Here is a 24,707-nt window from a genome sequence, read left to right on the forward strand (position 1 = left end):
AAAACCACAAACATTGATGTCAGGGCTTGAATACTACACCGTGTTGTCCCTGTTTCTGATCATAGCTCTGGCATATGCTTAAGAGTAGTTGGTCCCTGCCTTAAAGCCACTTATGAAAGGTTATACTATGCCAAAGGACTGTCTGACAGAGTGTGTAGTTTGAAAACTAAGCTGTTCAGATAAACTGTGGAGATAGATGGGCAGTGTGGTGAGTGGGTTTTTGAGTGGGACCTGCTAGCTGCTTAGCATCCATGACTCAGAAATGTGAGGGAATCCTACACATTCAAAGCCCACAAGCTTTACATTTCTAACTTCAACTCATCCTTGAGAACAGCTGACAGTCACCTCTATATAGAGGGCGTCGAAATACTCATTTTTAACGCGAAAATATGTCGAAAATATGTGGGGGTTTTTCTTTTCAATTCTTAACTCTTACAGAACCTGCAAAAACGTTGGTCTTCTTCTGTGAGAAGTTCCTCCTGTAACGGTCCTGAGTGGTGCGGGCACGTGCGCTGGATGCACGCGACCACCAGAAGCATAAAGGCGCGAGAAAACATCTCGAAGGTTCTGACAGAAAGAGAAAGAGACATACATGAAACGGTGTATAATTCGTTTCTGAATATATTCAAGCAACAAGTTAATCCTTCGTTCATTGAGGTTTCACTTTCTAAAAAAAATAAACGCGCAAATGAGCGCATTTCCCGTCGATTTTCCCTCTCAGTTTTACCTGAAAACAGCGTCTTAACTCCACTAGTCAGGCTGCTCCGTCGAATAGCAGGTGATCCCAGTGGCCTTATATATCAAATAACAAAGTTAATTTTGGAAACTAAGCCTGCCCTGTGGACACATTGGACTGTTTTAGCTTCATTAGATTGGTCCTAATATCTGTCAGTCACTGTAGTCAGGCTAAAGCTATCTTGTTGACACGGATTTGCAGCTCTAGCATCCGGGTACTCTATTTACTTGTTTACTCAGGTGTTCTGTTATGCACAGGTTCCTGGCAGTACCTAACTATTGCACCAAATAAAATGTTCTGCTTCTGCAACCAAACTAATTATATTACCAGAAATGATCCCGACCTTGAGCTAGCTCTTGCAGTATCTCTTGAATAAGAACAAAAGTCTTAAGTCTTGGGCAAAAACAAAAGACAAATATTTGCATGTTTTAATATAAGCATTCATTCATTTACTTATCATCCGGTCAGGGTCTCAGTGGTTCCGTAGTCTTCGTTCCAGAAGCACTGGGTGCGAGGCAGAAATTCACCTTGGATGGGATCCCAGTGCAACCCAGCACACCATGCACATTCATATACACATTCACACACTCATTCACAGCTAGGGGTAATTTAGGGTAGCCAAGACACACATACACTCCTGCACTGTCTACTTTAATAAGTACGCCTGCTCATTTATGCAGTTATTCAACCAGCCCGTACTGGAAAATAAAAAGAAAGTCTCATAGAATTGGTAATGGTTATAATGGGAATTGTATTGGTTTTAATGGAAACTGTAATGGTCCCTGTGGGTCTCTATTTGTAATTTGTTGCGTTATATTGGTGGCATGTTATGTCTAGTGAATACGATTAAGGACTAATAATGGTAATGGTTTTAATGGTTAGCAATGGTATTTGTAGAGGAAACCATTAGAATTTCTGTGATGGTTTTGATTGTTTTTTTGTTTTTGTTCTTTCAGCAGGGGCCAATCACATGGCAGCAGCACAATGCATATAATCATGCAGATACAGGTCAAGAGCTTCAGTTAATATTCACATCAAACACCAGAACAGGGGAAAAGTGTGATCTCTATGACTTTGACTCTATGGCATTGCTGTTGGTGCCAGATGGGCTGGTGGGATGTTTTTTGTTTTTCACACCGTTCTGTGTAAACTCTAGAGACTGTTGTATGTGAAATTCCCAAGAGATCAACAGTTTCTGAAATACTTAAACCAGCCCATCTGGCACCAACAACCATGCCACTACAGTTACAGAGATCACAGAGCTCCCCCCCCCCCATTCTGATGATTGATCTGAACATTAACTGAAGCTCTAGACCTGTAAGGGCATGATTTTTTGCATTGTGCTGCTGCTGCAACATGACTGGGTGAATGGATAACTTCATAAAAGAGTAGGTATACAAGTGTTCCTATTAAAGTGGACCGTGTGTATATTTAAATGCCTCTGAAGAATATATGCCCAAGCAGTTTGCGTTTCTGACAAGATGTGGACGTGAAACCTCACTGTTGCGTCAAACTTTTTTTTTATTGGTTTGTAAAATGTCAAATTGTCAATTTGTCTCAAAAGAGCAACACTCACAGTATTCTGATCACAGAAAAAAAAACACAACTATTCCACATGTGATGCAGTCCAACGCAAAGTGAAATCACTGTTAACATTCTAATGTAGATTATTTTCCAATAACAGCACATGCTGAACTGTTGTATTCCATTTATACCACATTTACCAGGATTTATCAACGATTAACATTTTTAAATTTACTAATGAGTAACATGTCATACTTTTTAACCATTTAATATTGTGGAACATTTGTGAGACAAGCTAGATTCTGTTATCACTTATGCAAAAAGTAAACTCACTCCTCTGTCCTGAAGACTTACTGACTGTTACAAAGTGCTAACACTGGAGACTCCTTCCATAAATCTCTTTACAGAAAATTCCACCATATCCGTTGTACTTTCGGTGAAAGAACAGCATGTTTTCTTTTTAAATCTTTTTTTTTTTATTATTAGTCTTAGATTATGTACAGTACTGTAGAGCGTGCGCCATTCAAGTCCTTGTGAAATATAGTTGTTACTATAGAAACAATAAAGCATTTGAGCATGCGCATTAATATAAACCTGTGATTTGGGTTACAGCCTGCACTATTTATAGAGCTGCTGTTATAGGAAATGAATCAGCACTTTCTGACCAATCAAAACGAGCTGAGAAATAAAACCGGAGAACACCATTTTTCCAATTAGGATTTATTAAATCAACACTATTTACAGCAGAATACATGCTACAATGTCAGATATCCATTTCTTCAAGGTACAAACCACCCCCACCCCCACCCCCAATTTAAACCACACACCAAATAAAAAAAAAAGTCAGTATCAGCTAGCTAATACTGAGAAAACATTCAAGTTTTGCATTCAACCATTTAACATCGGTGACTCCTTGACAGAGCAACTAGTTGTGATTGTGCAGCAAAAACACATCTCTTGGGGGAGCTCGTTTTCCCTTTGGTTTGTGCTTCTTCGTAGTGGTGGTATGTTAGCACCGAGAACACGGGAAACATTTCAGGATTTTGCTCTTTTTACACATTCTGGTTTTAATATAATCGATGTTTATAGTCAGAGCGTGTCTTAATGTCTAAACCTGCATCAGAGTGCAGTAGATAATATTTAGTAACCTGTTATACTGCATAGTGCTCAACTATCTGCTAGCATTTATTTTTACTGTTTATATTCAAATGTAAAGCAGTGTTAGATGCTAAACATTCATTCAAGAAGTCTATTACATGCACATAATATGTTTCTAGTCTTAACACACTCCCGTTACCCGCTCGATATATATATATATATATATATATATATATATATATATATATATATATATATACACATATATATATATGCTGGGTATATATTAACATATAGATATGCAGCATCTATGGAGTGTTAAATAGCATTTCAGTGAGTCAGTAATAATGAAAGAGAAATTAGAAGTGGAATTCCCTGCATTGATTTTACGGGCCGTGGGCTGTCATGGGGGTGGATGAAGCAGCAAAAGGCATTTGCTAATTTCTAAGGCCTTAAAGGCTTTTAACAATGGTACCTTTCGATCACAACGGCATTCTCTCTAAAGAGCGTTTTTGTTTTGTTTTGTTTGAAATAAAGCCGACTAATAAAGCAATCAAAAACACACACTATGGCCCAAAGCTATAGTAGTATGGATGCTAGTACATGATGAATAGATATACAGTGTGCAACATGTTTGGTACTTACAAAGTTTCACCATGTTTCAGTACAAACACGTACAGCATAGAGTGAAAAGAACCCTTTACTGTAAAAGAGAACCATTTACATTAAGGCATGGGGTGTCTCAACTGCAGCAGCAGATATGGATTCAGCTGACTTACTGAGAAATTCCTAAATGTGTTTACCTGGTCTAAACCGTTGTTGTCGTCCAACGAAAACGTTTTACAATTGTTGCGTTAATTTTGTTAGTACATAAACAGTAAGCATCGGCTCCCTAATACTTGGAGCTTAGAAAGGATCTTGAAAAGCTGTAAGATCAAATGAATTTAAATCTCTCGCTAAAAAAAGGAAATTAAAAAAAAAAAAAAAAGTTTCCATTGATATCTGATGGACTGTTGACATCCCACCTCCAACAACAACAACAAAAAAAATCCTCTGAGATTCATGAAAAATATATGTATATACATTGTGGTGTTTAATTATGTACAAGTTCAGTTTGTATTTTTTTTAATCTGTAATAGTCTCAGAGATTACAAGATGTAACTAGGTCAACCTTCACAATTAATCACGTATACAATTACGGTCAATAAAAGCTGACTGTGCACTTATTTCAGTACCACACCTGCTGCAAAACAATTAAGTATTTCTTATAAACAAACGTTTTGAGAGATCTGCGGAATTACACTCATTCCTACTCGTTGACGGACATCTCTGTTTAGCACATTAAGACATCACTAGCACAATAACAATCATAAAAACAACAGTTGGTTTCTGTTATAATCACAGAGCCCTAACCAGAAGAACAGCTCTAACACTTTCTTTTTTTTTATATACAGAAACAAAAAAAAAATGTTTATGTAATAACATGGTACTTCACTCAAGAGTTTATCGATGACAAATGAAGAAATGTAACACGCTGGATTTTGAAAGAAACGTTTTTCTTGTGGATTCGTCATCATGGTTGGACATCCCAATGAAACGTAGACATAGAGTACTGGGCAAAGGTCTTAGGCGCATGCAAAGAAATGCCTTCAAAAAGAATGAAATTAAATGTTTCTTCATTTTAAAAAATACTATAAAGAGCAGTAAACAGTAATTAATGAAACAACGGAAATAAATAGTAAATAAATAGTAGCTTCAGGTAGAATTAGTGGAGTTTCATAAGGAAGTGAGCTGGAAGTGTTACTGAGCTTACAGTTCTCCTGGAGACTTTGGTTGTCGCACTTGCTTCTTATTTGTGCAGAAAAATCCAGCAGCGTTCATTATGTTTTTTGTCTGAAAAGTGGTCTCTTACCACTTAATATACTGCTTTCTTTACTGACATACACATGCTTTCCTGTAACGTTTAATTTTGTGCTGGAAAACTAATGTTTGGAAATCTAAAATGTCCATCCATCTTCTATACCGCTTAATCCTTTTCAGGGTCACAGGGAACCTGGAGACTATCGCAGAGCACAATCACATACACATTCATACACTATGGACATTCTGGACATGCCAATCAGCCTACCATGCATGTCTTCGGACTGGGGGAGAAAACCCCCGCAGCACGGGGAGAACATGCAAACTCCACACACACAGGGCCACGTTAGGAATCGAACCCCTGACCCCCCTGTGAGGCGAACGTGCTAACCACTAAGCCACCGTGCGAATCTAAAATGTTTTACTCGATAATGTAGAAGTCATAAAATAAACATCTATAGCAAAGTTAGTACTAAAAAAAATAAATAAATAGGCTGCCTAAGACTTTTTCGCAGTACTGTACATGTGATGGATAATGAAGTCCATTTGTATTTGCACATGCCTAACCACTTCCTTTGACAAATTATATGTTACAGTCTTTGCACTATGCCTTGATTTCTATAAAACTGTACTTTGGAATTGGTATCTCTGATACCCCCTGAACCCTGATACTCCAACCTAACTTTTAACCCCACCCAGATGATCAGTTTCTCAAATTTAGCTCATGTTAATCGTTTAGAAGTTCCAACACAGCGAAAGACTTTGTCTTTTTCCCCAGTGTTTTAGAAATGTATAAAGGTTGAATATGAATGGGTCAGTATTTTTGAATGTATTCTAACAACCCCAAAAGAGAGATATTCAGGACAGATCTTTTTAAAATGAGGCTTGGCATGTTATTAACCATACTCTATCACAGACAGTATGATGACTAACAGTTCCTCAGGAAGTAGGGTGGAATTGAGGGCAGCTATCCCGTGTACCCATTAGTATTGTATAAAAGTGGAATTGTGGCAGCCATCCGTAGTGTACAGAACCTGTAAAGGTACTCTGAATCACTTGAGGTTGGTGGTTCTCCATAGATGAGTTTCTCCATCTAGTTTAACACTACATTCAATGCACCTCAGAACCACATCATTTTCAGTCTCCGTGCGTTTGAGCTACAAAACAGTGACGAAAAACACAGCTGCCTCCATGTCGGCATTTTGTTAGCAAGCCATCTAACTGTGATGAGTGATATATATTCTCCTGCTCAAAACAGTAATCTGTATAGTCAATGTTACTTGTATATACAGAATAAATTTGTATATTTAAAGGTAAGAAGTACGACATTGGTTAGTGTTCATTCTGTAAGCAGCTCTGTTGATTTGACGGGACCCGCTGAACTCGAGGTTGAGGAAACTGACGAGTAGGAATTCCGAGCTGAGGGGCATTTTCTTTGTTTTTTTTCCCTAACTGGTCAGAAATTCCGGATTACGAGTTTTAGACAAATGCAGCATTAGAGAGCAGAGTTCAAGCCGTAATCTGACTACAGAGCAGTGGTGTCAAATATATGGTTCTTGAATGGGCTTGTGGACAGTAATTGAACTGAAACATTCCATTTGTTATTCCACTAGGGGGCAAAATAGAGCAATAAACACAGTAACCTTAGCTACGGAGAAAATGTGCAAATGATATATAATTCTTCGTTGTCATGCTGAAAAAAAAACCAACAACAACAAAAACAACAACAACAAAAACAAACGGGGGGTGAATACTTCTGCAATCACAAACTTTTTTCTCCTGGACATTGGATTAAATACAATGTCTGACACCCCTTCTATAGAGGAACATAGGTTCTAGATGAAGAAACATGCCAACGGGAGGTGGTTATTGTATACATTCCCCAAAGCCGAACATCTGGTTTGCCTTGCAGATACTAGCCATCAAGTCCAGATGTTGACCAAATATAGCCCAAAGTGATTAAGTCCAAAGGCTAGTACGAGAGGTTACTTCAATCTTCAACTTGGGACAGATAGGTAAGTCCAGTGTAACGCTTCCTGAATTTATCACTGGTACCTAGAATCTCGGAAAAGGCGTTCGATTCGGTTTAAATTCTTGGCGCAAACCGGTTCTACCACTGTATGGAGAACGCTGTGTATCTTGACGTTACTTTCCAAAAATTGAAGGTTTATTGATGTAAACAAAGTTTGTGCTGGTGCCTACCACCTTGATTTCTTGAAACGTAGTAATCCCGTGCGCAAATCTCTCTAAATACAGTCTCTGTTCATTCATCCTCTGAAGGTCTGAAGTAATAAAATAACATTTCCCAAACTGAATTTTTATCTCACAGATACTGCAAAGATCACATTATTAGAATATACTCGGCAGATATGTATGAATACCCAAGTATGTACCACTGAAAAGACATCTGCACCACTAGGTTTGCAATAAACGAATATTTATATAGCTTTGACTTTCTATGACTATGAGTAGTAATCAGCATCATAAGCAGATCAGTTATCGCTAGGAATAAATAGAGGGCGAGAATTAAAAACCGAGTGGATCGATTCGAAGCTACTTAATATGCATCGTGCTTGGAGTATCCCCGTCTCATACAGGTTCCAACTACAACTAATGCGATGTAAACAGCATTCTATTTGAAAGCTTGGTGTAACGTCGTGGCATTTCACATCTCGTAAATTCTTGTTTTTCTCCGTATTTAGCGCTACCTCATACGAGGATAAAACGTTTTCAGATTTTTGCTTGCGTTGTACTGTACTTCTACATTCTACAGTTACTTCAAAGCTCTAAAGCTTAATTCGTACTTTAAACGATCAAGACATGAGCATGATGTGCTCTCTACAGTAGACAGTAATACTGTTTGCAAATACATTCGAATAAAAATGGCCTAGACATGGGCCTGCCCATGAGCCTATTGTGGAAATATATCTGAATATCTCACGTGAGAGTGTGTGACGTGCAGTGTTTACAAAATAAAGCAAGAATGAGCCCTGTCCGTGGAGGTCTACCACCTTGCAGAGTTTAGTCCGTAAGATAATATCCATGTAGTGGTTCTCAGGAGCATGTAAAAATGTCATGCGATATAGTAGGCAGGGACTAAACTTTTGCAGGAGGACGCCTCTCGAGAAGGAGGGTTAGCATTCATGAGTTCGCCGTGATGATGCCAACACTTTTTTGTTGAGACTCCAGTAAGTCGGACTTTTGAATCTTGGAGTTCAGGTCTTTGAGGTCTTGCGTTTTGCGATTACGAACAGTGGTGAGTATTCAGAGCTGCTTTTTTTTCTTCTTCTTCGATTATCATTCGGAATAATTTTGAACAATGGACTAGGCTATTATTAGGTGCAAGGCTATTATCATCATCAACTTCCAATTTTGCTAGCAAAACAATTACAAAGGGTCCAAATATGACAAGGAAAAAAACAAACAAACAAACAAAAAAAAAACGAGAGCCCTTTTCAGAATGATCATATCATGTTGATCATCATAAAAATAAAAATAAAAATAGACCCTAGTGAAAATGATAAACAATTCGCCGTCAAACTCACAGTCAGGGGACGTTCGGGCACTATTCACGTTCCGCAAGAGCGGGACAAGCCAGTACATCATGTGATCCCAGACGACTGATTTGTGCCACTGGATAATCCTAATGTAACTATCTGCATGCGAGTCCATGCAGCACATCACCGGGGTACTGGTGATTTATTCATAAAGCAAAAATAATAATAATAATAATAATAATAATAATAAAAACCGTCTTAAATCCTTCTGTAAAAACAAGGTCTGCCATTTTGCCAGGATGTTTTCACGTGGTTTCAAAGCAGAAACGTAACTTGACGTACGTTGAAGTGATCTGTGACGTTTTATCTGCTGGGTCTCGTCCGGCCGTGTCGTGAACAGACGAGGGATTGAAGCTTCACGGAAAAAAACGAAACAAACAAACAAAAAAAAAAACAGTCTTACACTTTGGCTCACCTTCTTCTTTTTTTTTTCCCCCCCAGGTATGGATTCCTGCTCAGTAGTTAGAAGATGTAACCTGTATATTTTTGGCAAAACGGCTGTCACTGCTGATGCGTGCTTTTCCATCTAACGGCGGTTCGATACGGCCTTCAACCTTGATCAATCACATGACAGCGGAGGACCCAGGAGAGGACGGAGAGTTGGAAGAGGGTGAGGATGGAAGATTCCAGAAGAGCCACTTGCGCTTACACTGGCGTTTCTGGTACAGGTAGTCCTCTTTCTCCCGCTCTTTGCGTGCTCGCTGGTAATGATCGTCCTCCTTGAGGTACCAGACTGGAGGCCAGCGATGCTTCTCAAAGTATTCCTGGTTCTCTGAAAAGGCACAAGAGGACGTTCCTTTCAAAACGGGACACAAAACGATCGATAATGCGGAGCGATCTGACACAGATGTTTCGGTAGCGATTTATCCACAGAGTGTACGAATACCTGCAGATTTAGCCTTCATGTCACGAGGGAACTTGCGGCAGACGCTGTTGTAATTAGTGCAGATGTGGTGGAGGCACCATCCAGCTAACTGGTGGGCACCGTGGAACTGAGGAAAAGGAAGATCGTACACCACACCGGACAAGAACAAAACATAAACGTATACTTCCGTGGCTGGCTAACTTTTATTTTATGCACATCAATGGGGCGACATTAGTTATGCATGAGAGAGCTTCACAGAATAAAAGTTTGTGTTACCCTTTATGCCTTCAGCAGGCTGGACCTCAAAATTTACCTGAGCCATTTCCAGATAGACCAGTACTTCTCCATCAATATCAGCTCCCATCATCGCAGCCTCCATAAGCACAGTCACAGTGTACAGTTCTGAAAACAAAGCAAAAGTGCAACATGTTGTATTCCCTGTACATTTCTAGGTCTTATGAGTATGTAAGGAATCAGGGTACGATGTGATGGTTTCGTATTCCTATAACAGCATGTACCAAAGTCTTTTATTCCTTTTATACCACAATGATGCGGCAGCGATTTGCTTCTGTATCGTTTTTTTTTTTTTTTTTTTTTTTTTTTAAATTACACTTCATGTTGTGGAAGGTGTACGAAGCAAGTACGTTTGTCCTCGCTTACATTACACCAGCTATAAAGCTGTCCCTCCAGGATTTAGCGCTTGCAGAAAATCGCCAGACTCAAGCAAACTCCGTAATATTCGGAGGAATGTTATTTTTTACGCAGATTACGAGACGCGTCGTGGGACGTCATCACGACGTGCGTTCGGCCAAAGCTCTCTTCGGTTCACGCGCCTCGGACGTGAGTACAGCTAAAAGGTCGTGCGACTGTTTCGTTCGACTGCAGTTTTCCGGATAAAAAACGACAACACGAAAATCACCGCAAACTGCGGCGCAGATTTTGGAAAAAGCCGCAGCAAAATCACGCATTTCTGGCCAAAACAATAACAAATTTTTTTTTTTAAAAACTCAGCGGAATCCTGTAAGGACTGATAAACAGTCGTTACCTCAGCTGCATTTCGATTTTTAAAAAATTTAATAACGCAAAAAAAGCCCAGCTTCTCAGGTTATTAAGAATCCCCAACTGCAAAGTCGTCCGACCTGAACATTTTCCCATAGCAGGAAACTGTTAACACGGTGCTGACCCCGAGGACTCCTTACATAAATGCTGAATAAACAATAATAATAATAATAATAATAATAATAATAAACAGATAACATCAACGAATGCACGTTTATTTTGTTGAGCAACACATTTTTTAAATCGGCTTATTGCCTGCTCATGGTGCATAATAATAATGAGTCTTTATTGGTCACGTATATATTACAGCACAGTGAAATTCTTTTCTTCGCATACTCCAGCATGGTAGGAAGTTGGGGTCAGAGTGCAGGGTCGGCCATGATATGGCGCCCCTGGAGCAGAGAGGGTTAAGGGCCTTGCTCAAGAGCCCAACAGTGGCAGCTTGGCAGTGCTGGGGCTTGAACCCCCGACCTTCTGATCAGTAACCCAGAGCCTGAAGCGTCAAGCCACCACTGCCCCTACATGTCCTGTGATAGAACACACTCAAAGGAAAGCACCTCTTCCAGCTGTCGCTGTGATTGACCCCCACAGACCCAGACAGCAGGGCCAATTTTCCTGCCCTTGACTCCTGAGCTTCTTCACGGCTCTCCGGTTCACCATTTCCGCTAACTCACAACGACTTTTAATTTGTTCTTCGCACAGTGTGCGTTTAAAAGCGGTGCCAGTCGCAGTCTACGATACCTTTACATTTTTTTTAATCATTAGCTTCACCTTTTACGCCAAATCTCCTTACGTATGTACAGCACGTATAGCCCTGTATGCGTCAGTTCGCTTGTGTGTGTGTACCTGTTAGTGCGACCAGGTGAGGCAGACAGAGACGGTTTGCAAGAACAATGAGCTCCATGGCATCCAGGTCTGGGCGCGAACAGAAGCGACCAGTGTAGAGATACTCCAGCACTGCCCGCATGCAGCTACGGGTTGTGTTTGGAAACAACACCTGAAAAATAAATGTGAGTAAACAACTTTTTGAATTCATTTTGGGGTTGTTGTTTTTTTTACTGTTTTGAAATCCTGAGGTTTCCCCCTCTCCTAGTGCGCTTACTCTGAAGCAGTGTTCCCGGAAATCTACGTCCAACCATAATCGTGCCCACCTGACCATCTGATCATTTCCTTAAGAAGTTCTTGCTCAACTAGAACAAGTGTGTTAGATATTTTGATTGGAGATGAAACCTGCAGGAAGGTAGTTCTCCAGGAACAGGGTTGGTGACCACTGCACTACGGCATGTAAGAGATCTGCAGATACACCTCTGACCCCTAAAACCCAGCCCTAAGATCGAAGAACGCAGACTACGAACTACTGCATTACCCACAGCGTCCTAGCAAGTAAGCAAGTTGTGTTCAATCCAAACTGCAGCTTTATAGGAAGCCATTTCACTTCGGAGAACCACTCGGGGGTCAATACTGATTACTAAAGAGAAAATCCAATAGCTTTTATGTACCTCTTTAGTACAGCTCTCCACAAACGGTCCTCCAAACATGGCTGCCATCCAGTCGCAGCTCGAGATGAGCAAAGGCTTATGGGCCATTATTGTACCGTCATCCAGCTTGAACACCACATCTGCCATGCAAAAACATATATCCACACTTAAAACTGTAAAAAAACAAAAAACAAAACAAACAACACTAATTTCATAACTGCAGGATAAATCTATACGTAAACTGCTGTGTTCTCAGTTAAGCGAATGCTTAGGTTCATTAAAAGTTTTTTTTTTTTCTTCACATTTTGGAAGTCTACAGATCCCACGGTCATTTTAAAAGCTTAAACGGAGTACTGAAGTGTAAAATAAATAAACAGGGACGTCCTGAGCTTATGTAAGCAGTCGGAAACAGCTAGTTCAACAAAACAGCTTGAAACAACCCCAAATCCCAAATGTGCTGAAAACACCAAAACATCGCTCGCTCTTCGGACGGACGGACGGACGATTACGCAAGCGTAAAAAGCCAGCTGGCGAAATACTGGGTGCTGACCCGTCTCCTTGGGAGGTGGATGAGCGAGTTGTTAAAATATCATAATGAGGCAGAGAGGGGGAAAAGAGCTTGATTTAGGAATATTTACTTCTGCTGAAGAGAAGATTTAGATGATTTATTTATTTATTTTTGGCTCGGATGGTTTGGGTTCACTTGTCTTCTGACTGATCACCTTTATCCTATGATGGAACATTTCCATCCTGATGGGTGTGGTCCCTTCCAAGATGACCCCGCACACATACGAGATTACTGCTGGAGGAACGGTGAATATAGTGGTGCTCATAAATTTACCTACCCCTTACAGAATCTGCAAAATGTTAATAATGATTAAAAAAAATTTTTTTTTTTTAAAAGAGTGATCATAAAAATTACCTTTAGTTTTTTAATTTTATTTAGTTTTTTTTATTTAATTTAATTTAATGTAATTTAATTTATTTAATTTTATTTATTTTATTTTGTCCTGCTCAGGACAAACAAGGGACTCATGAACAACTCTCACAAAACATAAAAAAAACCAGTCATTGATCATCCAGGTAACAACACACGGTATTAATAATCGAGCGTGGGTAAACTTTTGAACAGGTTCGTTTGTGTAACTTGAGTTATTACTGTGTCTTGTGGACTATATGTAAACATCTGTTATGTGAAATAGCTTCTTCAGGGCAGGACTAAATAAAAAACTAAATGCAATTTTTATGATCCGACTTTTTTTTTTTTTAATGATTAACATTTTGCAGATTCTGCAAGGGGTGTGTAAATTTATGAGCACAACTATAGATTCTTCAGCTGTTTGAGTGGAAGTTCAATTATTACCGTGTGCCACTGTTGTGTGCCAATAGTTCTGGAGTATATACAATTAAACCAGGCATGATTATGAAATATTAGCCGGTGAATTATGTACAGTACAGACCTGCAATTTGTTCGGTTTTAATCAGGGAGTTTTCTTTCCTCAGACCATCTCGGCCAAATTCACATTCGGTGTGTTGTGCTATAAAATGCGAAATTTAACAACTGTGGAAAATTGCAGTCGTTTTGAATTATATAAATTTCACACATCTCTCACCCGAGAAGGTCCCCTTAACTAGGCACTCCTTGATCCGGTTGGTGCGCCTCACGTGGAAGGCCTTGGTGATCTCCTGGTTCATGAAAGCCTCATCATTTAGGATGTTGGCTACCATCATACGGAGATCGAAAACCTCCAGAAGCTCAGCGATATGAGCCACCTGCATCAGCTGCTTCTCATGCTCATCCAGCTTCCCTGTGTAGAGATAGCGCAAAACAGCGCGGAACGGCCCCGGCTGCATGGACGAGTCCATGTGCACCACCGTCATTGGCCTGGAGTTAAAGGTCAAAGGATCATCCACCATTTCCTCCCGGACGCTGACAAAGGCTCGGCTGAACGCAGGCAGCAGACGGCCTCCTTCGCCTCCTCTAAGCGTCCCGTCGCTGGTGCAGGCGCGCAGGTTCGCTCGCTCCCTTTCGTCGCTGCTCTCACAAACGTCAAAGCTGGCGGCTCGCATCAGCAGCTCGCGGCCGGAAAGAGGCACCCGGGCGCGCTCTTTCTCTTTTTTGTCCTCGGGAGTCCGGTGGTCGACCAGGAAAAGGTCGTAGAATTTGGATGAGGCCGTGGCGAGGTAGACACGGTGAGCAAAGATTCTTTGGCTCTCCTGGAGCACGAGGATGACGTCGGCGCACAGTGGGTCCTCCAGTAGACGCCCTGGGTGCTCTTCCATGCTGCTGGGGGGAGGCGGCACCGTGATGATGGGTGGAGGCGGTTTAGGAGGAAGGAACGGGGCTTGGAGGAGAGGCCGCTGGACGTTACGCAAGTGCGACTTCCAGAACTGCAGGTGACGGCGTGATATCAGCGCGGCGCGGATAGCGTTATCGAATACGTCCTTGATACCAAACTGTGCGACCACGCTGGTCTCGTAATATGGGACACCAAGCTCTTTTGCCACTTCACGGCCCTTCTCTGGTGGCAAGATCTCGTTGGATTTTATGGGCCTGTAAGAAAGAAAGATCGACAGTTTAGTCAGTGAACATGACAAGGCATCAGGAATGGGTACTGAGAGTAACGGAATATGCTGAGCTGGCAGTTTATTAGTTACTAGATTAGCATACGTAATAAACTAGATGTAAATTAGATGTTGTTGGCGTAGTAATGCCACACTGCTGACACTGTTGACATCGATCTCGGTCATAGGGATAAAGATTAGCGTAGTTGCCAGGCCAGGGAATAAAGATAACATCTGTTTATTTTTCTACTTGCAGTAGTACGGCATCAGCATTGACGGCAGGATGATTTTCTGCTCTCACCTCGCCAGTGGACGCCGGGCTCTGTTCACCGCCTCGAGGTCAGCGTATCTCAGGTCCAGCTGGCAACCCACAAGGATGACAGGAGCTCTGGGGCAGAAGTGTTTGATTTCCGGGTACCACATGGTCCTCACGTGGTGCAGCGAGTTCGGGTTAGCGATTGAGAAACACAGCACCACAACATCGGACCTGCCACGACACCCACAGTGAGTGATGCAACATGAGTCTACGCAGTTGCTTTAAGTATGACAACGCAAAGCCACTGCTGCAAATGTAGCTCGAAAGCTCCGAGCAGGTTGTACGAATGACCCAGCTCACCGTCCGTAAGCGAAACGACGGTCCTTGTGATGATCCCCGAACGTGTCCCAGAGTCGCAAGGACACGCTGACGTCGTCCACCACATCCCGAGATCGCTCTAGAACCTGGTTGGAGAAACACACCTATCACATGCATGGAGATTTATCCAGGTGTATACATTTTGAACACGTTCTATAGTTCCACGACCCAGTCGGGAACAAAGCTAGCGACATGACTGACTGTTCCAGGAAAGACGGAGACTTTCCTCACCTCCTGGCACACTCTGTATTGGTCTATGGCCCAGACAGTGGGAACATGTGTGGCGAGCAGCTGGTACTGGGTCAGGGTGGCATTGCAAGCCCGGGCACAGATGAGCCGGGTCTTTCCCACTGCGTTGTCCCCGACAACCACACACTTGATGGTCTCGACATTTGGCCTCTCATAGTCCATAGTCCAATCAGAATCCATAAAATGGAACCTGCAAAACATACACACATACATATACATATATACATATACATATATATATATATATATATATATATATATATATATATATATATATATATACACACACACACACACACACACACACACAGTATATATATATATATATATATATATATATATATATATATATATTTCATATAGATACACTAATAATACGCTGATATAATGGTTCAGGGGTCTGTGAACCATGTTAGTGAAATCACAACCCCCCATTATAAAAGCTGTTATATTTCTATTTAAAAAACCAGATGATTTGAAGGCAAAGTCCAGCGGCCTTGTGCCGAGCTCTGTAATAAGCTGGCGCTCGTTCCCTAAAGAGGATGCAAGAGAGATAAGAGGAGTGTTGGTACAGCACTTTAAAGGATCAATAATGCTGTTCGCTCTGCATTCTGCAGTGATGTCACCGTACACCGTTAGCACCTATACATTTAAGCGCCTTTAATACAGCGCAGTGTTATTGAGGTGATTTCACTGAAGCGTGTACACTTCACGGGCCGGATAACGAACGCGACGTTGCTGACCTGTCTCGATGCCTGCACAAGCTCAGCGCTAACCAGCCAGCATGCTGGTCTGGTCATGTGACCTCTCGGGGAGAATGCAGAATGCAAAGTAGGCTGTTCGTGTACGTATTACAGGTGTATTACTGTCGTTTTGAAATTGTATTTTTGCACCTTATGCACTGCCCATGCATAAATCCATTGCTCACAATGTGTCACTCCACCCAGTGTTGCACGAACTCAATCATACCGCCTTTCATTGATTAAGCTATTTTCAGAAGGCATGATTTCTGCAAATGTTACCCCCGTGTGGTTATATGATCCTTTATAGCTTCCATTTCAAATGACCTCACGCTTCCCTTGAAGGAGCAGAAGGGTTTGGGTTGAGTACTGCAGTCACAACTAAAATTCAGTGCATATTATTATTATTATTATTATTATTATTAAAAACATTCAGCGCCATAAGACGACTAGAATAGTTTTACTAGATGTATTAAAAAACCTCATTCATAATTATATCTGTCATAATCGTATAAGTTCACGTTTTCCGTGCCCTTTCTAGTTCACACAGTTTAATACATCACATTAAAATGAAATTTAAATGAAAAAAAACACCTGAGAAATGATTGAATATTGAACGCCATATACTCCGGATGTCTTGAGCATGTTCCTTCACTTCACTGCAAAACGTATTCACTGCTAACCAGTATCATTCACATCGCACATTAATTACATGCCTAAATTCCTCCATGTAGAAATCGTTACTGCTCGTTAGTCACTCTCGGCTGCTCGTTAACACGAACGCAATTAGACTCAAATAAATACCCATTAAACCACCGAACCCGATAACAGACTGGATGTACGCACTTTAGTTCGGCTCATCGATACCGCAGCTAATTACGTTTCATTAAGCTGAGAAAGCCATGAACGAGCTTGTGATGGCGATGGAATCATGATTATACCGCGGCGCTGTTAAATTCTCAGATCTGTAGCGTCGACTGCAAGGCAACTCATATATACGATAATATCATCGTGTCCTAGGATAGCTGCCGATTCACACATCACTTGTACGGCAGTTAATAATAAATAATGTTCTCTCTGAGGGGACGTTTATTTAACATTTATGGAAAAAGTCTCCAGTGTTAGCACTTTTGTAACGGTCAGTAAGTTTTCCATGACGGGAAACTGCTTATAGCTGCTTTAATGGGAGTACGGTTGCAACTACTGATTATTTTGATAATCGATTAATCTGTCGATTATTTCTTCGATGAATTAGTTGGATTAAAAGGCCGATTTTTATTTTCTGTATTCATTTTTGTGAAGAAAAACATGTTATTCTGCCCACGTTCTGCCACGATGTTGTCCGTCAAACACTGTGCACATTGAAGGCTATGAAAAAGGTAGCAAGTGTATCTATGTGGGTTATGTGATACATCGTGCAAAGGATTAATTTTTTTATTTATTTGAAATATTAACATTATATTTTGAAAACAAAAAAAAAAACGGTTTGTCCACGAGCCTTGATCACTTTACTGTACTAAAAAAGAAAAACAAAAGCAGAAACTGAGTGTTAACTAGTAAGAGGCTGAATATTCTGCAGTAACACACACACACACACACATTCACATCTGAACACAGTAACGTGTTCCTTTATTCTGTAAATGCATGACAATGACATGTTACAACCCTGTCACAGTTGCCGCTCTCATAAAAACAATTACTTTATAAATATCACTAAATACAGCATCGAGCAACATATTTGATCAAATTGAAAGGTCACTGCGCTTCCTTTCTGTTGCGTGCGGTTTGATTGACGCGCGTGTGTGGACGCGCTCGTTCAGTGACGTATAACGGAGACGCGCGTTCGTGTAAAATGGAAACACTGGCGTGAATTTCTAACATTTACAGATAAGGACATAAAGGTAAAAATGTCGTTTCTGCGCTGAAGAACACGTGTCCGGAACACGTTAAAGAGCGCGCGCGTCTGTCGCGTGCGTCCGACACGACGAGCCACGTTAACGCGCTCACGGGTTAGTTTGAAGCGCTTGATATAAAACGTTCTCGCGTTTCGGACGACCCGGATCGCTCAGTCTGTGACCTCCGCTGTTTTCCAGATGTGTTTTCTGCATAGAAATGCGTTTTTCACCGTCGCGAAGTGACCCGACTAATCCATAATGAGATTCGTCGTCGAGTGTTTTAACGATCGATTTTATCGACTAGTTGCAAATCTCTGCGGTACACTGAGGAGTAAAACAATTTGAGCTGTGCTGTCCTTGTCATCGGTTTAACTTCCTATAATAGCACACGTCAAAGAGTTTTTTAATTCCTTATTTAATAGTGCAACCGTGTTGGATAAAATAAACACCTCCCGATTTTCGACTGGGACTTAACAAAACTGGGACTTTGAGGAATTCTATGCTTCCTGGTATGACTACGCTGCATCCATTCAGCTCCTCTTGCAAACCTATTCATTTATTCATCCGGACGGAAAGTCAATCGGGTTCACTAAGAGCAATATATTCTCCAGTCTCGCCAGTAAGGTGTTATCAACTGCTCTAATCAGCTGTGATACCGACCTAAGTTTAGCCTCTGTGCTGTAACCTCCGCTCATCACGGAGAACAGTAAGGTGCTGCACAGGCACAGGGTGTGTTTCTCTTTGAACATGATGCAACTTAAATGTGACAGCATGCGAGAAACAGACCGAATGCAGGTCATTTAAGGCTTCACAAATGCAACACATCAAGTCAGTCGTCCATTAAGCCGCCTCATGATACGTTAATCAGAATGCAAACGTGGTATGGACTTTATAGACACCTAAATCTATAAAGACCTATGATTACGCTCATACCGTCATTGTATCTTTACCTTCCTGTGAATTACGCCTCAGTCGAAAGGCGTCTAGACAACGCGAGGTCCGTCTTCTCCGGTGCCTTGCTTATGAAGATTGTCGGTATCGCAGCCCCGGTCTCTGGTTTCCACGGAGACCTGTTTGACTTCCGCGTCCGATGGGTGGCTACGTCGCGAATCACATATTCCCGCACTAAACAGTATGTCGATGCCGGTTACTGTAAGTGGACTCTACTGTAGTGCAGCGCTCGATTGTTTTTATTCTGTTTTAGTCAACTACTGGCTTCTGGGTCTATGAATACATGCTGAGAAACATGCTATAGGGTTTATATTCCTCTTACAGCCATGCGCAAAATATATCAACAAGCGCTGCTTTCCAAGAGCATTCCACACCCTCGACAGAAATACCCAATGCAGTATTTTTAAAGAAAGCATCCAAAAAAACTTGAAAACGTCGACACTCATATAAACCGCACTCAGAAAATATGCATTTAATGCAAGACCGAGGCTCACGGTGCAGTCCATTCATAGAAATGCGACGCACCGACCGTCTTATCTTAATGACCACGAGATAAATAACCCTCTGCTGAACTCTGAAGGTGACCCAGCTTAGAAGTTTTCACAATTCTGTATCCAGCAGAATTGGCTTGCTTTTAACGTGCATGGACCTATTATTGGACTGGCCTTCAAAAAACAGCCAGCTCATGGTAACACATTTTATGAATCCCCACAGTCTTCAATTAAAAACCCCACAGTGCTGAATTAGCTGCATGCGAGAATTAATGCACTTTTCGTGTTCAGGTGTTTAGTCAACGCTGTGCAATCTGTCGTTCAACCTTCAGCTTAAATATACATCATATTGCACCGAACAGCAAATTCCCCGGTGTCGAAATAACACTAATAATACCTTTCCTCGGCACTGGAGCGGTACACCTTTTACATCTTTAGAGTGCATTGTATCTTTTGTCTGGGACGGTGTACTTTTAATAGCTTTCAGAACAAAGCTTTAAAAGCTACATGTGTGGGCCTTCACGTTAAAGGGTCCCACTCCAGTGGAAAGTAGAAGATAACTGTAATTCAACTCTACTCGTCACTGTAATAATATCATCAAGGGATGTTTTGTATCTTTAGTATGTATCAATTACCTGGCAAAGTGTATGAGGTTTACCATTAATTCACTTTTAGTGCAGTGGTCCTAAGGTCCTTGAAACATGCCTAATTTTGTTTTAAAGGTCTCGTACAATTACACGCATCCGAGATAATAAAAAAAAAAAAACACTTTAACGTGCTCATAATTTAAACTGCAGCGTTACCTTTTTTCCCGCAGTGTCACAAACGGCTCGTCCAATGATCCGTTCTAAAGGATTCGTTCTAAACTCCTCCTTTCAGAGAGCATACTCTGCTCTGATTGGTCAGATGTCCCAGTCTGTTGTGATTCGTCTACCGCTGTCAGCGTGTGTTGAAAAGGAAACGCCCACTACCGTAACGACTTTCAGCTCCGCGCCGTCTGTTCACGAGCAGCTGATGACGACAAGAGGCGGGGCTTTTTGTTACAAACCTATGTAGGTTAGTACAGGAAGTAAAGTATGGAATCACTAACGACTCGTTCCAGCTGTTCAGAATCGATTCCTTCTTTTGAGAGTCGATAACTCCGTTTGTCATGCGCTTTGTTTATTGAAACTTTGCAGACTTTTGACATTCACAAACAGCTTTTTTTTTTTTTTACTTCTTCGAATAACCTTACTTAAAGATGTGTAAAACACGATCACAAATATCGGTTTAAGCCACAGCCTCTGCACAAGTGTATTAACTGGCTGAGAAAAACCCCATCAGAAAACCGACTACCAGGTCCTGAATGCTTGTTTGTGTTTGGATGGGCCTCCTGTCAGTCATTTTACAGACACTCAACTTGACATCCAGGGGCGGAGCTTCGTAAACATGGATGTGAATGAAGGAGTAGGTATGGGAGGACACATTTAAATATCAAACCCACCTATTTAACCATCAGAGACCTAATCTTGAAAAGGAAAAGCTAATCTTACCTAAATTATATATATATATATATATATATATATATATATATATATATATATATATATATATATATACAATTTTAAAAAAAGGTTTTCATACATATAAAAAGGTACAAAACATGTCCCACTGATGCTACCGCCCTAGCTATAAAGACAAGTACAGCCTGGTGCCTTTATTTCTTTGAACACTACTGGGTGTAGAGATTTTGCTGTGTAATAGATGATTTGAATATGCTCATGAGGGTGTTAGAGGTGTTGTATTTCCGTCTTTGATGCAATGAGAGGAAACACACAAAGGATAAAGATGCTCAGAAAGTCGCCTACCCCGTTGCTTTAAAGCTCCAAGGAGAGAGAGAGAGAAAGAGAGAGAGAGAGAGAGAGAGAGAGAGAGAGAGAGAGAGAGAGAACGAGAACTCTGCATTCAGCAGAAGTGCTCGGTCATTAATCAGCATGCTCTGACGCAGGCACTTTTACGTTCATCCTTGCAGCTCAAACACAGTCAGGAACAAAAAAAAAAAACAAGCGCGTGCCAGCTGATGCATCTGTACACTGATGTAACCCCGCTGCACCCCCCACCCCACCCCCCCGCAATGCTTTCCAGGCCTTTATAGCGACATTTCCGAAATTATTTTTCGAAAATAAGTTCATTCCATGAACTATCCTGAGTCCTGGTAACTCCTGGGACCCTTTTTTCATTCCTCATGCATCGCTATAACGCTCGCGCGTGCCGTTTAGGGCTTTTCAAAGGCATGTAAACCATAACAGCACATCTGTGCGCGTGTTATAAACACCCACTGCGCGTGTTATAAACACCCACTGCATTATTCAGCTATCCATTCAAAGCCGGTGCGTTACTCTGTCTGTGTTACGTCACGTCCAGGTCTCGTCGAGCCTTCCACGTCGGTTTAAATTACAAACCGTCTAAACATCCGCCAAGCTGAAATGTAGCCTAATAAGCTCAGCTCATCTTACCGCATCAGAGGGAAGAGGCGCATCCGCTTGGCTGCTGTCTGAAAGCGAAAGGCGGAAACGACATCCATGGATCAAAGCTCGCCGCCGCCGAGAACAAGCGGTGAACTTCATTTTCATGTCAAGACAACACGCCGACGGTTGCGGTTAAGAGCGTGTGAAAAGGCTGTGGGGGGTTTTCTTTCCTGATTTTGGGCTGGTTTTGTTGTTTTCGGGTAAGCTAGCGAGGCCAGGAAAAAAGCCTCGCTGCTCCCTCGGTTCACCGTTCTGAGGTAACAACAAACACCGCCTGCCCATTCATCTGTACCGATGGCTATTGTGATTCTTTTCGCTGATTCGATTCTTTCAAAGAATCGGTCTGCGCATGTTTTGATTCGTTCGATTCACCGCTCAGTGAATCTCAGTATCTATCCACATTAGGCTGCAGTAACCCACTGTTTCATACTTCACGTTGTTCATTCACGAGATCTACAGGTCAAATAGGACAACAGTGAAATAAAAATAACTAAAGAAAAAAGGCAATACACTCGGTTCGTGCTTGTGAGCCGATTCTACGGATGGATTCAATTGGATGACTCGTTTTAAAAAAAAAGAAGAATCTTACGTAACCTTTCTGAATCAAAACGTGCTTAGCTCAAATAACCTGAAAGAATCAGTATTCAGTATTAAAATGAGTATTAGACTTGAACAACAGCATTGTGTTTGAGTGTTTCTGACTTCAAATGAAAGTTTTAAAGAAAGTGTAAAAGATTTGTTGTGAAAATAACAGTTGCATCCTGGCAGCAAAGAGTAATGTACAGTACATTTACTGTATGACTAACTACATAACTAACTAAGACATTTGGGGGTGTTCTGATATAGGAAAATAATCCACAACGGTGATGTATTCTGAAACACTGTAGAGAACCTTTACCTCTCCTAGACTGATTATTGTCCTATAATAGCAGCACTGGCATGTTTTATTCCTCTCATACCTCAGTGACTTGCCATCACTTGCAATTTTTTATTTATTAATGAACGACATTATCACTCTTTTTGTTGTGGAACGTCTGTGAGACAAGTTATCACATACATCATAGCAGCAACAGTATAAGCAGTCATTTCCTCACCAGCAGGGATGTCACTAGAGATTTTTGAATGGGGGGGCCTGGGCGTACTCCAGCCAATTGTTTTTTAAAGCCACCAAAACATCTTTCTAATCATGTATATTTTAGAGTATCATTCATCCATCTTCTACTGCTTACTCCTTTTCAGGGTCACGGGGAAACCTGGAGCGTATCCCAGGGAGCATCGGGCTCAAGGCGGGGTACACCCCGGACAGGGTTCCAGTCCATCGCAGGGCACAATCACATACACATTCACACACTACGGACACTTTAGACACGCCAATCAGCCTACCATGCATCTCTTTGGACTGGGGGAGGACACTGGAGTACCCGGAGGAAACCCCCGCAGCACGGGGAGAACATGCAAACTCCGCCCACACATGGCCCCCAGCAAGACTCGAACCCCAGACCCTGGAGGTGTGAGGCGAACGTGCTAACCACTATGTGTTAGAGGCTGATCTAATGTGACTTACTTAAATTAGATCAAAATAAAGAAATTAAAGTCCACATTGTCCCCATCCATCCAACACCAACAAAAGGCAAAAATTGCTGTACTACTATAGGCTATAGATTTGCTTAATGAATAATCAGGGGTGAACTGGGACCAAAAAGTGCCTCCGGGGCTGAGATCTCAATCGCTGCCCCGTCTCGGCTCCCTTGGACCAGCCCCAGGCCCCCCCGAAACCCACGCAGAACAAGCAGCACAGAAAATGGATGGATGGAAAATGCAGCTTGTCACCAAGAAAGCATCAAGCACTGAAGACTCTCACATGGTGGAAAACTTACTGACTGTTACAAAGCGTTAACACTGGGCACTCCTTCTAAAATGTTACATAAATGTCTACTTACAGTAAACTTCAACATATCAATGATAATATATATAGTTTTCTCTTTGTTAGATAACTGTTATAGAAAACGAATGAATGAACACCTTCAGATTCGAGAATTACTGAATTACTGTACACTCTAAAGTGCTGTTCAACTAATTGTTGCAATTTTGCTATGCTGTATAATAAATCTTAATTGACATAATTCTCTCATAGAATCAACAACAAGGCTTTAAATGCTCCATCACAAATGGTGCCTTAAGCCCTGTGGGTGGTGATACCAACAACCTGCAAACCTATTATGCACCGGTCCTCAAGACTTTTAAAACCAAACATTTGGTAAGCCTTCATAACACAGCCTACCCGTTTGCTTGATGTTGATTTATACACGTTTTCATTCATAAATAAGTGAAATCCATCGTTCTTATCAATTTCTTGAGCAAAACAGAAATGTGCACAAGATCAGTTATGACCATTATGACATAACATCACAAAATCAGCCGCTCTCACTCTACATTAAATCATGTACTCTGTTAGATAATACTAGGTTTAATAATCAATCAGCTAAGTTTTGTTTTAT

At 41.3% G+C, this 24,707-nt stretch overlaps 2 protein-coding genes across 2 annotated transcripts in view; both read right to left on the reverse strand.

Annotated features, from left to right (window-relative positions):
- LOC108265749 (phosphatidylethanolamine-binding protein 4) overlaps nucleotides 1-903 on the reverse strand; it is a 105,916-nt gene extending 105,013 nt beyond the window's left edge. The window contains exons 1-2 of the mRNA XM_053680107.1: nucleotides 728-903; nucleotides 442-567 (exon numbers count right to left, since the gene is read on the reverse strand). Coding sequence (XP_053536082.1) covers nucleotides 442-557 — 116 coding nt within the window. The 5' untranslated portion in view covers nucleotides 558-567; nucleotides 728-903. The remainder of the gene's footprint in view (nucleotides 1-441; nucleotides 568-727) is intronic.
- A 1,761-nt stretch (nucleotides 904-2,664) lies between these two features.
- Nucleotides 2,665-22,797, reverse strand: LOC108266035 (rho-related BTB domain-containing protein 2). Its single transcript, XM_017468981.3, has 10 exons — nucleotides 22,198-22,797; nucleotides 15,608-15,815; nucleotides 15,359-15,462; nucleotides 15,044-15,229; nucleotides 13,791-14,731; nucleotides 12,199-12,317; nucleotides 11,546-11,696; nucleotides 9,954-10,042; nucleotides 9,662-9,767; nucleotides 2,665-9,547 (listed from the first exon to the last, which is right to left on the reverse strand). Exons 1-10 carry the CDS (start codon nucleotides 22,263-22,265, stop codon nucleotides 9,339-9,341), a joined length of 2,181 nt encoding a protein of 726 aa, XP_017324470.1. The 5' UTR covers nucleotides 22,266-22,797; the 3' UTR covers nucleotides 2,665-9,338.
- Between the last annotated feature and the right edge of the window lie 1,910 nt (nucleotides 22,798-24,707).

Source organism: Ictalurus punctatus, chromosome 5 (assembly GCF_001660625.3).
Source record: "Ictalurus punctatus breed USDA103 chromosome 5, Coco_2.0, whole genome shotgun sequence".
NCBI classification, from domain to species: domain Eukaryota; kingdom Metazoa; phylum Chordata; class Actinopteri; order Siluriformes; family Ictaluridae; genus Ictalurus; species Ictalurus punctatus.

Coding starts and splice junctions, on each gene's coding strand:
- LOC108266035 (XM_017468981.3), bottom strand. CDS start 22,265: ATGGATGTCGTTTCCGCCTTTCGCTTTCAGACAGCAGCCAAGCGGATG. Junction 15,816..22,197: donor CGCCTCTTCCCTCTGATGCG/GTAAGATGAGCT, acceptor TATGTTTTGCAG/GTTCCATTTTATGGATTCTG. Junction 10,043..11,545: donor TCACCTGGTCGCACTAACAG/GTACACACACAC, acceptor CTTTGTTTTCAG/AACTGTACACTGTGACTGTG.